Genomic DNA, 17172 nt, shown 5'->3' on the forward strand with positions numbered 1-17172 from the left:
CTACTGCGCAAAAGCAGACGATTTCTGTATCCTATCACGGACTTTGCGCAGGGTGACATAGCCGTTCTTATTGTTGCCAACCCAGATCTCGGCATGGTGTGCAATGTTTATCAATTTAATTCGGTTATTTAATAACTGTGACGTGCTTTGCCGGGTAAATTCGCCGTATTGCTGTGGTCGCTCTGCCGCAGCCACATCGCCAATGCCTGGCATCGAGCCACATCTTCACCACCATGCTCTGTGGCACGCGCTCTCGACCGTGCACCATTTCATTATTTGTGCACGTACTTTCATCTGGCATTAAACGTCGTTTATATTGTAGAGTATTATTGTCGTGGTCCCTTGTTCTACAATTTGGTGACCCGAACGTAAAGGTTGCGAGTTCGTATCACGTCCGAGTCACCAAACTGTAGAGCAAGGCCAACCGTACTGTACAATGGAACAACGTTAAATGCCAGATGAAAGTACATGCACGAATAATGAAACTTCGCTGCATGGTCGAGAGAGCGTACCACAGAACATGATGGTGAAGATGTGGCTGGATGCCAGGCAATGGCGATGTGATTGCGGCACAGCGGCCACACCATTTTCAACAAAGGGCAATCGAATGGTACACTTTATGCGAGGGGCAGGGAAAACGAGACCGTCCCTTTAATGGGGTACTAAAGAAGTTGCATCGTTTTCCCTCTCAAGAAGGTGGAGCGGACTGTCATTGGTCCGCTGGAGATCCACATTGTCGGGCTTCTTGAGGAGGAAATCCTAAATCACGAGCTGATGATTACAGTACATTTTGTGTTGCTGTCAGGGTAACACCTTTGAGGCACAGTCAGGTAGAAGCTGCACGTATTACTGAATCGAAACGAGCTAATACAGAATCGCTCACTTCGGTGTGGCCGTAAAATTAAAGCAGTCTTGATTTATGGCAGAAGCTTCGTCGAAAATGAGCTGTGTACACCTAACATGCCGTTCAAGGTAACACTGAATATCATTTGTGCTCAATTTGCTTTGCTGACACTTTAGGTTTTCATAGCCTCTTAAAGGGATCTCATATTCTATAAACGCTACGCACTGGATGTGATGGACTTGTCACATGCTGACTGACGTTATCACGTTTGTACTTGACATAGATTGAGGTTCAGTCTGTCTTATGACACTCAAACAACATTACGCCCTTACGGTAAGTGTCGAGATAAAAGACTGCAAACCAGACAAAGAATATGAATCCTTCAATGACCAATATGATGGAGAACTCTCTTACGAAGGCTCCCTTGAAGAAGAGAGGTAGACTGTTATGGATCATGAGGACGACGAACTGTACCAGCTGGACTTGGGTCAAATATCGCTTCCACCAAAGGAAGCGTTGCGTCCAGTGGCCCAGGGCCGAGAGGAAGTAGTAAGTGTACATGATGAGGTGGACGAGGGTGTTCATGCAGGTGACCAAGACAGTCTGGGCTTGAACACCATACGTGACGCAGATCCACATGTTCCAGGCAATGATGCAGTGGTGGAAGACGTGCAGACCACTCACCTGAAAAGAGTTGTGTTCCAGCTATATCAAACACTGATTTTTTTTTTTCGAACCTTACTAGATGGTGTCACTCTTAGCGCTCTAAACTTCCTAGAAGTATACGTTTAGATTAGTTCAATTCGTTAGACGTCTCTCGACCAATCACGGGTCCAATGTCGTCCTTACTTTTCGACCGGCTATGCACGCGTCTGAGCCTGCTTCAGTGCATAGTACTGATACTTTTAGCTTGCAGCGAAAGTTGGCTGCTTTGACATGATTGGCAGGGGCATTTTACCCCTGTGAGACCTTTCGCGCGAAATTAACATATCTCCAGAGTTTTTTTCCTTTTTCTTTTTTTTTTGTGTGTGTGTATTTTGTCCGGACAGTCGGCAACGCCATTTGGGAGGAGCAACCAACGAACGTTTCCGTAACGCGTCAGCATCCTACATCTGAAATGAGAAGAAAAGCTGAGAGGGAAATTGGCGAGAGCAAAGCTCTATTGTACGAAGGCGTTGACTTCTCCAAAGGTGCAGTTCTGGGTGCCGCCGACGCATGTCGATATGGCTCTAGCGCCTCCATCACCATCGTCATCCTTACCTCCTCCCTACAACGGAACAACGTATCCGCCAAATATTAGCGTTTCCTGGAGCAGTTCTGCCGTTTGGTTGATGTTGCCTGGCGCAGACTTTTGGACTCGCAGTCTTCACAAAACCTATATCTCTGTCCCCTGAGGGATATCGTTTTACAATCCTTCGCATCTAGGTGTGTCACCCAGTGATGTTATATTTCCCCCACTGTCGCTATCCTTTTCGCAGCTCTAAATCATTCACACCTCGATGAGTACGACATATCGATCAATGTATGGAAGAGCGAGTTCGGTGCCCAAGCCCTTAAATTCCTGGGTCACTAGCTGAACGCTTCTGTCATACGACCGCTACATTCTAAGATCAAGATCGCGCGCGCCTTCTCGAGACCGGAATCGCAACGCTAGGTACGCCGTTACCTCGGTCTCGTTTAGCTTTTATGGACGCTTCATCCCCAGATGCGCGGCACCACTTGAAGCCCTCTTGTGCTGATCTCGCTAGCATCGTATAGCTTTTCTCTGGACTGGACTGAAAATGCCGATCTAGCATTTCACGCGGCTAAAGAAGCCCTTGCCGACGCTGTACTTCCCCCAGTTCGACGCGCATACATATTTTGCCGTCGACACTTCGAACACGGCGGCCGGAGCTGTCCTTCAGCAGCTCGGTGACAACGAGTAGCGGCCTATTGCTTTCTTCTCCGCGAAGTTGACAGCGGCACAGCAACGACACAGCGTTTTTGGCCGTCAACACTTGGCTGCTTACTTTGAAGCACGGCACTTCCACTACTTTGTAGAAGGACGACCGCTTATGCTCTACACTGATCACTACCACTGGTGCCCGCTCTCCGTGCAGCCTACTCAAACCACCTTCTGCGCGAAATTAGACACCTGCCCTTTCTTGCTGAGTGAGTGAACGGACACTTTTAGTCGAATTTAGGCTTTCCCTCCAACCATTTTCTCCCCACACGGAACCATTTCTGCCTTACGGAAACGCGTTCCTCGCCATTTCATAGCTTCGCAAGTTCGCTTTCGCTCTGCCTTCGCAGAGTAGGAGGCCGTTGAATGGTCAGGTGCGTGTTCACAGCCAGTTCGCAGATTCGCTCATCATCATAGCAGCACGCGGTGCGCTTCGCCGGGTGAGCGCTAGAGCGCCGTTCCCTGACACGAGACACGTGCTCGTCCGCATATGATCGTCGCCACTGGAGAGGCCACTATTTCCATGTTCGCGTTGGAAATACATCTTTAAGTAGTGAGTAGTAAATAGTAAGTGCTCTTAAAGGAGGAAGGCACTGGTGATGACCCAGTGCGCAAACACTAATGGGGGATGCCTTTGCCACCATGTGAGGATCCAGCGGCATGGCCGAGCGGGTTAAAGTAGCAGAGAAGTCATTTTTAACAGCCTGGTTTCTTCCTATAAAACTGTTAAGTAGGCAAGTAAGATGCACCATGCGAAGTAAGTCACACCAGAGAGTCATATTTATCGCGCAAATTGAATTTAAAGTACGCCACAAAAAGCGACCGTGCGCAACGACGGTGGAGAGCAGTACCAGCCTGTAATCTGCCTGGAACCTCGCGCTGACGCTACAAGGACCACGCTCGCTGATTGGCCCTGAAAAATATTGTCTGCTACTCCGCTGTCGTCTGCTACTCGGCTGTTCGGGGTCCCGAAAAAGCATTGCTCCTGGCTCGGTCATGATTCGACCGCTCCTTCAACCCCCAATTCTCCTGGAGAACCGGCAAAACTGGTTTACGGCGGCAAACGGATAAGGCGCTGACCCCCCACTGACAGGCGAACCAGAACGAGTTCCCCCCTGTAACGTCATCGGTGACATGGCATCATACCTTTTCCTCCTCGTTATACCCGGAGTCGCGAGTTAAGGGTGAACGCGCGGAGCCATGTTTATGTGGTGTTGTTTTTTCTGGGAAACAAATTGCACACATCAAAACCTTTCGCGCTATCCGGTAATATGACACACACACACGTCTTAATCTGATAATTTTTTGATGGCCTTCTGTACTCCTTTAAGGCGCCACGCTCGTTGGTGGCTGCCAAGGTCGTGCTGAAGACTGGGAAGTGGTGGGTTCGAATCCTACCACCGGCTGTGCTGTCTGAGGTTTCCCCGCCGAAGATTTTACAGACGAATGTGGGCACAGTTCTCCCTCAAGTCGGCCCAGGACGCATACTAATCCCCCTGTCCCCCACTGCTTCCTGCTGTCCTCTCTACACCTGTCCATATCTGTACGCCGCTAAAATAAAAAACATGTGAGGACAAAGAGAGCATGGTGACAAAAATAGTTTATATTAAGACCCCTGTCACACGGACTAATTTAGTGTCATTTTCGTCAAGCGCACTCCTCCCAAGCGAATGTCACTTCCGCTAAATGCTTGCTACACGGCTTAAATAAATTCTTGTAACATGGAGGTCACTAAACTATGATGACAATGACGATAGATGAGAATGAACGGCGGCAAAATTATTAGGCGTGCTCCACAATCCCGTCGTAAAAATGTTTTTTTTTCTTTTATTTGGAATCACTTCCCGCAAATCGTCTTCCAACATTAAACAAACTGACCTAAAATGTGTGACTGTCACGAGCCGCAACAAGTCAGGGCGAGTAAGAAGCAGATCCAAAATCCGGTACCCCATCCATGTGACGACAATAAATATGGCCACGGCATCGGTAGGAAGCGAGGTTTTCAGGTGCTGTAACGAGTTCTTTCGGCATAATGTTACACTGTGCTTAAATCAAGTCAGCATCTGTTGAAAACATTTGTATGGAAATATTGTGGTTGCAAGGACCTTTCGTCAATATTTTTACCTGTTCCTCAAAGCCTGCCGTCGACGCTACGCACTCGGCCCGCCGAAATGAAGTGAGTCTGGGGAACTCACTAAATCGTTAGTGCACTTTCTACCGAGTGTCACTAAAGGATGCCATGTGACAGCCTACGAATTACACTAAGCGCAAGTGTCACTCTTGACACTAAATTAGTCCGTGCGACAGGCGTATTATAATATAAGTAGGCCTCGACTTGGACGTCAGTCTTAACCTGTATTAAATCTTCCATGCAAACAACAACACCAGCAACTTTATTTTAGATGATGAATGGGGACTTTCATCTCTACCCCATTTCTGGTAAGGATGTGGGCAATGCAATAATGAGCCCCTTCACAATAAGGATCACAGTCCTATGGTGTCCAAAAAGGTCACAGAAGCTTGGAGGGAAGAGCGTTGGTGGGCTGGATTTGGTCGGGGACCAAACAATTTGGAGAGAGAAAGAGGGGGGCGAGAGTTCAGCTGATTAAGAGAACCGGAGAGTGCAGTTCGGGACGGTTGGTAGTGTGTGCAATGAAGAAGAATGTACTCTAGATCTTCTAGAGCACCACAGTGACAGCATCTGGGAGAGTCAACTTGTCTCAAGCGGTAACGAACTTCGCTGTAAACGCCACATCGAGTGGCATTCGATGAATTAACACAGCATCTTAACGAGAGGTGTTTCGTGGCATGCGGAAAGCGAGTGTTGGATCAACTCTTCTCAGCATCGATGGGAGAGTGTCAGTTGTCCATTGGCGGGAAGCCGACTGTCTCCTCTCAGCAACGCAGCTCGCACGTCTCCGAGACGAGAGAGCTGCTTCTGCGGCGCTGTTCATTCCGGACGGCACCACAATAGGCTGAAAACCGAAGAACCACTGGAGAACCAGACTGTGCGGTGCTTCGTGCACAAGGTGGTAAGCCATTAACACATCCATCTCCAACGGTGCGGATGAGCCCCGTACGCCAGCATTTTCAATAGCTTGCAGTGCAGATTTGGAGTCAGTGAAGACTGCCCATTCCAGCAGGATAAAGTCAAGGATGTGCTGCAGAAAGAAAAGGACGGCATAGAGTCCCGCAGCTGTTGATGAGGTTGGATGCGAAAGGCGTCGTCCTTGCACTACGCCTTCGGATGGTATGACGAATGTCGAGGCGGACTTGCCGTTTTTGGATACGCCATCTGTATATGCTGCTGCAGACGCAGAAAGCTTGTCGTTTACCAGAGCATGATGGGCTAGAAGGGTTTGAGGGGGAACCTGATCCCTTCGTTCGAGAAGGTTCGGAAGACCTACGAAGGTCGGTGACACCGGCAGAGAACAGGGGTTTCCGGCAGTGTTACGTCCTCGGCTACGAAGCCAGTGAAGCTCTGGCGTGTCCTCTGCGCTACTGGATAGAAGTCGCTTTCCGGACGGTATCGCATATTCATGAGGAGCGGGTGACAGGGAATGTGCGCACGCAAATAGGAAGTGATGAGACGTTTCACATTCACGTAAGCCACAATCGGGAGTTCACCAGCTTCAGCCAGGACTTGCCATGTTTCAGCCATTCTTGGAACTCCAAGGCAGCGACGAAGGCTTCGGGCAAACAGGTCCCGAAGGGTATTTAATGATGTTGTGGAATTCCTGTGCAGGATTGGAAGGTTAAAGCACAGTCGCGCTCACCAAAGTCGTGTGAACTGCTAGAAAGGAGCGCTGATCACAGCCCCATCATGAGCCAGAAAGATGTTGAACTGCAGCACTTTGGTTTCAAGGTGCTTAATATGGCGAGCCCGGCGCAGGTCCGAGTCCATGACCAAGCCAAGGAAGCGATGGAAACGTACAGGCTCAAGGTTCTTTGCACCAACCAAAAGAGCGAAATTTGTCATATTTTGGTATGTGGCTCGAATCACTTTTCGAGCAAAAGGTCCATCCCAAGTTGCGTGAGGTATTCCATGCAATATTTACATGAAGCTGTAGAGATTGCGACAAGTAGGCAATGTACGATAATGTAGAACGCAGTGGGTTACTCTCCACGCGCCCTCGTGCAGCACGACAATTGGCGGCGATTGTGCCAGCCAATGGTCTTTTACGAGCCTCGGTAGCTCGGTACCCCTCCTCCCTGCGATAGTCGTGACGTTGCCCGCCTAAGCGTGGCCGACTACGACAAGCCGTTCCATCATCGCCACCAGTCGGTAACGTGTTGGCTTGCTGAACGTGGGTTCAGTCCTTACCGAGGACGGTAGCAATGTGGGGGTGGTAAACACTGCTCAAAGCTGGAAATTTCCGTTGCACGCCAAAAGAATCCCCATGTGGTGGAAATCATCCGGCGTCTTCACCCGCGGTACGTGCTCCATGTCGCCACACAAGGTTGACACACATCACGTGTAAGCCTACTCCCAGCTGCCTTATTACCAATGATCTCTTTTCTCTTTACTTATGCCATGGCCACTCGACGGCCTCGGGCATAGCGCTTACGAAGGCGGAGCAACGCAAGTTTACGAAGCTACGAAGTGGCGAGGAACACGCCCGAGGACCTTCATGCTCTGCACGACGTTACCCATCCGTGCAAGAAGCGCCTATTATGTTAACGCCACGTGTGGTCTGACATGCCCAAGACATTACGTCGTGGCTCTCCCGATGCATCACGTGTCACAGTGTGTAAGCCCATCGCCGCACCTGTTCACCCCAAGTCCAGTTCCTTTGGCCTGACCGCCGCTTCCAGATCATTCACATCCATCTTGCCAGACACTTGCCCTCGTGATGCGTCTTCATGTACCTACTTACAACCGTGGATCGGTTTACCGATCGGAGGCCTCTCCCCTGCCAGACGTACGAGCCGAGACAGTCGTCATCGCACAGCTGAACACGTGGATCTTCCGCTATGGTATCGCAGATGCAGTCGTGGCGGACCGCGGTGTCTAATTCCAGTCTGCTCTCTTCACCTAGCTTTGCTGCATTCGGGCTCCAAACCGCGTAACAACAACTGCCTACCACCTTTGCGCCAACAGTTTAGTCGAGCGTCTTTATCGGCAAGTCAGACATGTGTCCGAGCCCTTCCCAATGTCAACAACTGGGTTGGCACTCTTCCCCTCTTGGGAATCTTGCGAATATCTTGGTCCTCCGGCTGAGCTCCTCATGCACCATATTTTCGCACCCACGAATACATTTTTCGTGATGTATTTCGGATCCTATGTCCAGAAATATTTCGTCAAAGTCCTTGCACCTCCCTCCCGACTTAGCAGCGTGCGCTCGCGTCCTCCTCGCAGGACCCTCCAAGCTCCTTACGCTGGACCTTACCGTGTGCTATCACGGCCATCATAGTCATTGACGGTGTGCCTGAAACGGTCTCCATGGAGCGCCTCAAGCCAGCTTTCCTCGACCATCTCCGCCTCTTTCGCGAATCCTATACGTCCACGCGCCCCTCACTTCAGTCTCACCAGCCTGTCCGGCTTCCAAACATCCGGTTAAACGAACGGTTAGCCTCTAGGGCCCGGGACACTATGAACAAAACCCTAGCGAAATGCGCATGTAAATATGCGACGCGAAATGTCTAAATATGTACAAAATATGCAGAAATATTATAATGTTCAGAAGAACTTAGCCAAAACTATATTCACGAGTACTATACAGATACAACCGTCAAAGTTTCATTCAGAATAACACAGTCGTCTTTGAGGAATTTGTCGAAACTTGCCGTAATAGCAGACGACGAAATATGCACTTCACTCTCATGCAACGTCACGCATCACATCGGCCGGTGGGTAAGTTGCGCATTGGCTGAGCGATGAGCAAAGCAGCAGTTTTCAGTTGCCGCAATTGCTCTGGCAGTTGCAACTTGCGGATGGATTTTGGGTTGAGTCATCCCCATAAGCTCCCCTTTGCTCTGGAAATGGGGACGCTTAGACGTATATCTCCGCACGCCGAGAATGTAGCCCGTGTAGACTGTGGGGTTTCCGAGACTGTGGCGCATAATCGGATACGTGAAAGCTAAGTCACGTGTTTCTTTCCGGGAGTATTTCACGCGTTTTTTTTAATAAACATGCACCCCTTCTTCATGTATGTCGTCAGCGACATGTCATTTCGAAACATGATCAGTGTGCAACGGAGAGTGTAATGAAAGCGCGCGTAATATACTTTTGGTCGGAGCTGTAATGTGACCGCGAGCGCCTATGACGGACGAACATAGCTGTTCTGAAACAGCAAGTAGGCCACTTCTTTGAATGTGCGTTTTTCGCCTGAGAACTGAAAGAAAATGTACAAGAGGTCCCGCGGTCCCCAGTCACTTCTGGAAGTCGTCTGCTCACGCCGGTGCACGAGCGCGCGCAAAAGCAGGCGATTTCTGCATCCAATCACGGCCATTCACGGGCGACGTAGCCGTTTTTATTGTTGCCAACATAGATCGCGGTATGGTCTGCAATCCTTATCAATTTAATTCGGTTATTTAATAACCGTGACGTGCTTTGTCGGGTAAATTCGCAGTATTTAATTTTCAACAAAGGGGCAATCTAATGGTACACTTCATGAGGGGGCAGGGGGACCGAAGCCGTCCCTTTAAGAGAACAATGTACCGCAAAAATGTGTGCTACGTCGCCGGGTGTTATTCCGACGAATTAGCCAGCAACCTAGCTCATCGCTACACGATGTACAGACAGCTCATCGTGTTGCTGTTCATCGCCTTCGAGAACGGAGCTCACAGACTGCCATACTTTGATTTTTTTTTATCAAGCACTACTTGGACACACTAATTTCGCGCGTTCTGTTTTCAGAAGTTGGTTCTGCGTGCCAGTGGTACTAGTCGAATCCACTGACTACGTAACAGATAGCAGCCTAGAAGCAGCGTACTAGCTTAGATGTCTAGCTGGAACACGGGTTTTGGACTAATGACCTCCCTTTTGAAATAATGCGAGCAGTGGCAAAACAAGGGACGTGCAAACGTTAAAGAATCGTTCAAAAGGCGCCCAAATATGACGCCCTATCCAAATGGCTCCGAAGTACGACACAATATGCAACTGTCATACACGACGACCAGGAAGAAATATGCAGAAATATGCGATTCTGTGACACACGAAACATTGTAGGATTGTGTCGTTCCGATTGCTGATGTGTGGAGAAAAGTTAGACCATCGCTTAGAACGCGTTCAAAAAATATGCATTCTGCGCCAACTCCCGGCCCTACTCATCACCATCGGCAGCTGCTACGTGATTCTTTTTCATCCTGTATCTTGGTATTGCGGATCCCTTGCTTAGCCGCCCACGGGTTGGTAAGGGTGATAATGAAAGGATGGGTAGGTAGCAAGCGAGGCGGTGGTAACTATTCATGATACCAAACCCCCAAGATGATGGACAAGAAGGGGGACACACGCAACACACAGCGTATTATGTTTGGGGAAAGATGAGGTTAGCCTGTCCTGAATTAATGATATGGTGCACCAAGCGGGGGGAGAAATGGGAGGGATGAAAGAGGTAGGCGCAGGGGCGTAGTCAGTGGGGTACGGAGATTCAAACACCCCTCGAAACCGTACATTTGGCAGTGCATTAGGGAAAGCGAAACGAGGGGAAAATCCTCCTCCCCCATGCGCATGCGCCCTCTTCTTTAGAAACAGAAGTGGGTCTATTGACATAGGCGTACCCGCATCCGCAACCGCGCGGATATTGAGTATATCCGCACATCCGCAGTCATTATATTTGCAGGACAAAATCAGATATGACGAAAGTGTTACCTTACGAACGTTTTCATTGTTCAGCATAGAAGCCACTCAGGAACATGATGTCGTCCAGAATTGTCCAGAAAAATGCTGTTAAAGGCACAGCAATGCAAAGGATGACGTACACTGACACTATTTTGAATCACACTTCAGTCCCGTTAATATGACCACGACCGTTTCCACCTATGTTGGTCACGAAGCGAATTGTCATTTTAACCAACAGACGCGCATCAAAGAAAACCCTACGCGTAACACAAGCCTGTGCTCTTATTTATTGCAAAGCGAGAGATATTGTCATGAACATCTCACAGTTTATTTGCGTAATAAATCCAAAAACAGTGTCTGCTTAGTTGTAATATATGCCAGTTTTTAGGGATGTTGCATATCTCAACGATTTGTAATTTTACGAGGTAGATACAATTATTTCATTTCTTTACAATTATACGTTTTTTTTAAACTAGTTTTCTCGTTTTAACAAGTTATTTTTTAACTATAGCATTGCAATCATCGAGGGAAGAATGCACGTGTTCGCCCTCCATTTCTGCGAAAAAGTCCCGGTCATTGTCGCATTAGCGTCATACAGGGCAGGGCGGCGCAGGGTTTACAGGGATCGAATGGTACCGGAGGGTCATAAAGTGAGGATGTCAAATTAATTTGTGGCATATTGACGAGGTTTGAGATTGTATTTATGTCAATTATGGCCTCACTGGTGTGTGCCGACAGCGACACTACTGTTTGCAACGAGAATTAGCCGAGGGAGGCTACAAACACGTAAGCCTCCCACGCCCAAGAATCAATTCAATGAACTCAAGAAAAAAGGTGCTGACGCCAGGACTCTAACCTAGACCCTCCTGATTTCCGGTCAGGGATATTGGCGGATAAAATGCGGATATCCGCACGAACCGCAGAGGTGCCCAGATTTCAAAACGTTAGATTTCTAACCGCAAACCACCATGTAGCGCGGCTATCCGCGCAGATCCCTGAGTATAACCACAACCGCCCGCACTTTTAGCGAATACCTGCTCACATCAAATCCCAAATATAGTACAGCGCTCGCCAGTGATGGGTAGTACTTGAAGTACCAAATACTCAAGTAGTACTTTAAGTACATTTCTATCTACTTGTACTTTACTTTAAGTACATTTTAAATCGTGTACTGTACTTCAAGTACTTTCCCATCAAGTACTCAAGTACCCAAACTTGGACAGCAGACAAAAAATCCTAAAGAGTATAAAAAATGCACCCTACTAAAAGCGCTAAAATGACAGCAAGAAGACGAAAACACATAGATAGGGCAATCTCTGAGTTTTCATCTTCTTGTCGTCATTTTAGCGCTTTTAGTGGGATGCAGTACCAAGGGTCCCAGTCTGACATTTTACCAAAAATTATTTTTATGCTTTTAAAGAGCATATTTCTTGAAGCAAATCTACTGTTGAGAGGCTTGAAATGTTGAAAAAGTATCAACGCTCCTATGATTATGTAAAACGAATGGAATGGACACTGTAACCAGCAGCACAATGACTTGGTCCAGTGTCATTTCAGTTCTCCCAGTGGAGGGTTCTATGCTTTTTTATATTGTTTCCTTCATTGGCAATTAATTATCATTTTATATCCAATTATATGTGTGATTGCATTACATGATGAACACTCTGAAAGACGCACATGCTTTCACTTTTACATTTTACGTTTTTAATTGGTCACATGCATTACATTACTGCAGATCACAGTCGTATAAAAATGAAGGCTGACATTGTGCTTCATCCTTTTTTACTTTCTTCATATTCTTTTTTTGAACATGTTGTATTTCAAAAAGCATCAAGGAATGCCCAGAAATATATAATCTATGTTTTCTTGTACTTTTTTCCCTTGAAATTTTCTAGCCTGTTATAGCAGAAGATTAGTACACTAGGCGGGTGATCTTGGATCAGTCAGGACATACTACTATTTTGCATAATCACAGCACAGCTGACTGATTACCTCTCTACACGTTACTGCAAATTATGATATCTGATGAAGTTCATATTCACCGGTTAGCACTTAACCTAGGACTTTATGGCTTCAGAGCATTTGTCAAGAATACTCGCTAAAGTTTTGACAAAAAGGCAAAACACAGATAAACAGTGAAATGCAAAGTGATACAAATTAAATTGGCAATGTACTTGATGAGTACTTGAAGTACTTTGCCTAGTACTTTGTACTTTACTTGAAGTACATTTGGAATTGGGTACTTTGTACTGTACTTGAAGTACTAATGACGCCAGGTACTTGCTACTTTACTTTAAGTATAATTTTGAGGTACTTTGCCCTAAAAAAGTTTCGAGGGATATCGTAAGAAATCCTTCATGCCAGACAACTTCCAAAACGTGTTGCGCCATCTGTTGTGCCCATTATGTGTCCGAATCATGGGAAATATCATCGTTCGCACGTGATGTTCTGGGCAATGCCGTCCGTAAAACTCTTCCGTAAAATCTGATTTAAATCTTACTTCCAAAACATATTTAGTGATCTTTGGCATGCCATTTTAGGAAATATTTAGTGTACGCCATTCACACGAATTAAAAATTGCTGTTTTAAGAAGCACCGCATAATCGTCATCGTCAAACGGAATCGTCATGATTCCGTCGTGTTGTTCTGCGAGACACACAGAAGATGAAAGAGAAGTGAGTATGACGTCATTCTGCGCGATTCCGGAAGTTTAGGTGAGGGGATGCAACCGGGACAAACAATTCTCTCCCAACTGGCCCCAGCTCACAGAGGAGCTCTGAGTGCGAATTTTGGTTTGTGCACAGGGGTTTCTAGGCCGTTGATTTGAGTGTGTTCCCTGCAGCTGCACTTGACACCTCATTCTTCAGCGTGCCCGAGAAGCAGACCTGCTGCATGCAACGCGCTCTCTTCGTATAGAGAGCCATAAGTTTCATTTAGTTCGTGAGTATATTTTTCTCGCATGAGTGCTGCGAGAAAACTGAAAATTGAAAAGCTGTTACCCAGCAAAAGGCTGGGCTTACATGTAACGTGCACACCCTAAGAGGGAAAAAAAGCGAGTAATTGGAGTGCTTTTAGGGATTAAATGCATTGCAACAAAAATTAATTCCTTTAGGGAGTAAATACACGGGAGTAAACAAATGTCACAGAGTGGGGGCTGCATTTCACGTCTGTTCTAACAGTCCTAGTTAGATAATGCATGTGCATGAATGCCTTGAATTAAATTGTCAACCGTGATATGTCGAGTGATCTAAAATCTTGCGGCACGCATTGGACCAAATTTCGCAAGAACGTACATCTATTTTTACCTCTCTGTGGGCGGAAAATTGCAAAGTTAGCTAAGTTTAGTTAATTTACGTAGACTGTAGCATTCAGAAAACCATTTGCGAAGTTCAGTGACTATTTGCAGTCCTGGGGAGTAAATTTCGGGGTTAGGAGACCAACATGGTGACTAATTGCGATCTAGGGGTCTAGAAGCTGCACTTACGCCCCATTCCACTCGTTTTTATTGTAGTTATTGCTTTCATCGGTCTGTAGTTTCCAAAAGAACCGCAGCTAAGAGGGAAATGGATCACGGCCTTGGGGGTGCGGGTAGAGTGGAGCCGAGTTTACTGAAAGCACTTCCACCCAGACGACCTCATCCATACGCAGTTACTCGTCCGGCTTCGTGCATGTGCAGTTCCCAAGCTCTTCCCACAACACGATGTAGGATGACACAAACCATGCAGAACGCGCACGTATTGCGTTGAACATTAATTCATCTCCACGTGGATGGTTGTTTTGACTCTCCGTGCTTGACTGCTCTTTAGTCATTAGCCTGTTGCATCGTACGTGATAGAAACACTATATATCATCATACCCCACACTCGGTGATACAGGAAAAACAATCCCTTATCTATTCACTTTCGCAATCTGCGGTCAGCTTAGGATGAGTTGTGTGAAGGTATATTTTAGGAACTATTTTGAACTAATAGCTCCTTTAATAGCTTCAGGACACTGGAATTACCAGTGGGACAGAAGCTGCCGTGGAAGACACAATGGGGAGATGGGTTACATATTGTTATGCATGTATATGCATCTTCATGCTGTAGTGCACTACAGCAAGAATATGTATATGCATATGTTTGTCCTTCATATGGCAGCGTATGGCTGGAACCCGAATGGGAAAGAAGCAGTGCAGTAGAAACATGTTTGTCGTGATAACTTTGAGAATAACTGGCTTCATATGCTTCACAGGACATCTCTCCTGCAGAAGGCATGCTGTCACTTGTTCCACAAGAGCCCCATGGGAAAGAGGCACGAAAGCATTCTTAATGCCCACTGTGAAATTATGTACAATGGAGCTATAGAACATGTGGACGGGCTGCAGCAATACTATTTTTAATGCGTTAGCATTAGAAGGCTCGCGTCAAAGGAAAAACGGCGGTGTCCATCCGCGGACACGAGAAAGAAGCGAGAAGAAATGAGATACTGTCACAGGAACAACTTGAACGAAAACAACGAAGTCCTCGGGAAACGACACGCTCCCAATTTGATTTTTTTTTCTTGACACGCGAAGTATGTTATCCTTAGTCTCCGACTGCGACACCTACAAGCACCAGAAACTGCGATGGATCCTGATGTGCCCATCCAAATCAAGGGCTTCTCCTACATCACAAAAACGTCCAAATGTCCAAACACCTACATCCAAACGTCCTGGAAACGGAAAGGCTGGAGTTGCCACCTACGCTAAGAATGGCATCAGTGTTACACGTCGAGAGATTCGCATCAACGTTCACGAATACGGTGAGCCCTGTGCCGTACACCTTCCCACCGATGTCACCGTCGTTACTCTGTACCTCCAGTCAGGAATTACACACAGACAGGCAGCAACGCTGTAAACCACATGATGGACTGCGTTATTCTTACTCAGAAGTGGGTCGTCATGATAGGAGACTTCAACCAAGGCAACGTGAAAGACTACCAGTTCGCCTTAGATATGCGTTCTCTGTGCTTTGTCCGTTCTGCCGTTCCCAAAGTTTCCATCTCCACTGACCGAGGAACGTACGTGGACCACGTCTACCAAACGACGCCTCTTGGTCGTTTCTTAGGGTGGCGCAAGCCTTAAAAGAACTTTAGGCTCAATTCGTGGGTCCCTTAGAAATGCGTCAGCATAACCCTTTCGAAACGCCTTGCGATAAATCCTTTAGTTAAAAGCTAACACGAATCCCTAAAGGGAAAAAGAGGAAGAAACCAAAGAAAAGAAACAAAAGAGAAAAGAGGAACCAAACAAAGGAACCAAAGAAAAAGAAGCAAAAGAGCGAAAAGCAGGAAACAAAACAAGCAAAACAAAGGAAGCACAAGAACGAACGAGAGTCTTATGCTAACGCATTTCCAAACGATCCACCAATCGATCTTCCTAGTTTGTTTTTTCGTTTTTGTATTATAATACAAATACATAATACTGCACAATAACACGTATTATAGTACAAATACTTTTTAAAAATGTGTCTTATAAATACATAATACTAACACTGTATTATAAGACCTTATGGTAATAAAGAAATACATAATTTCTTTGCAAAGCTCAGGGCGTACACGTTTATTTCACAATTTACAGTGCCTGTTATATGAAACAATAGATGCATTACTGGCTATTTGGCTTTGATAATAACATTTTCTTTAAAATTCTATCTTCGAGTGTTGTCCTGTATTTTCGAAGCAAGTAACGTCTTGTGGCATAGTTAACATTATACCAGCTCACGTGGCGTTACAGTTAGGATGATCACCTACCGCGCCCAAACAAGTATAGGTAACGCGGATTTGAATCCGGCTCTGAGGTTTTCCCTGAGTTTTCAGAAGACTTTCCGGACGAATGTGGGCACAGTTCTCCCAGCCCTGGCCAACGACACGTACTAAACTCATCCTCGGTCTGAAACTCCCTCCGGCTGCCCTCTCTCCATCTGTCCATGTATGCTGTTCATAGCTACAGTTGCTTCGCAACGCTACAGACAGTCAGCCTTGCAAGTCGTGCCCCAGTTCCTCACGAACCACCAAAGGAAATTTATCATTCAGAATGGTGCGACTTTCCATGGTGGAAGTGACAGCAAAAATGAGGTATTCCACGCACAGGTCACCATTGGCAAGTTTGGGACGTTCACAAGGGATATATACAAGACTCCTGACGAGATACTTATCTCCCTGACGTTATCTTCCTGTCAACAATGTGCCACTTTGCGACAAGACCGAGGGGGAAATGGTGATGATGATGATGATGATTGGGAGTTTAGTCGCGCAACGACAACAAAGAGGGGGAGGGGGAAATGGTACAGTGCGAAGGTGCAATGACATGGACCCGTTTTTCCAGAGCATGGGCCGTTGTCATCTGCGTCTACTATGACTGTGTCATACAGAGACGATGGCCAGTGCCCACTGGGACGGCGGAAAAGTATTACTGTATCAATAAGTAATACAGTAATACGGGTAATACATATTTTGGCGTATTATAATACCAATACAAATCCTTTTTAAAATGTGCATTATAATACATAATACTAATACAAAACGTATTAGAGAAATACTATTATAATGTAAAGTATTATAATACTACATGCCCACCCCTGGTCG

The 17172-nt window shown here is 46.6% G+C and overlaps 1 protein-coding gene across 2 annotated transcripts in view; it reads right to left on the bottom strand.

The window, feature by feature from the left end:
- Positions 1 to 519: 519 nt before the first annotated feature.
- Positions 520 to 17172, bottom strand: part of LOC135378401 (very long chain fatty acid elongase 7-like) — a 211751-nt gene continuing 195098 nt past the window's right edge. For both annotated transcript variants that reach the window (XM_064611435.1, XM_064611436.1), the window contains one exon: positions 520 to 1528. In XM_064611435.1, the coding sequence (XP_064467505.1) occupies positions 1136 to 1528 (393 nt within the window). In that variant the 3' untranslated portion in view covers positions 520 to 1135. The remainder of the gene's footprint in view (positions 1529 to 17172) is intronic.

Source organism: Ornithodoros turicata, chromosome 1 (assembly GCF_037126465.1).
Source record: "Ornithodoros turicata isolate Travis chromosome 1, ASM3712646v1, whole genome shotgun sequence".
Lineage (NCBI taxonomy): Eukaryota > Metazoa > Arthropoda > Arachnida > Ixodida > Argasidae > Ornithodoros > Ornithodoros turicata.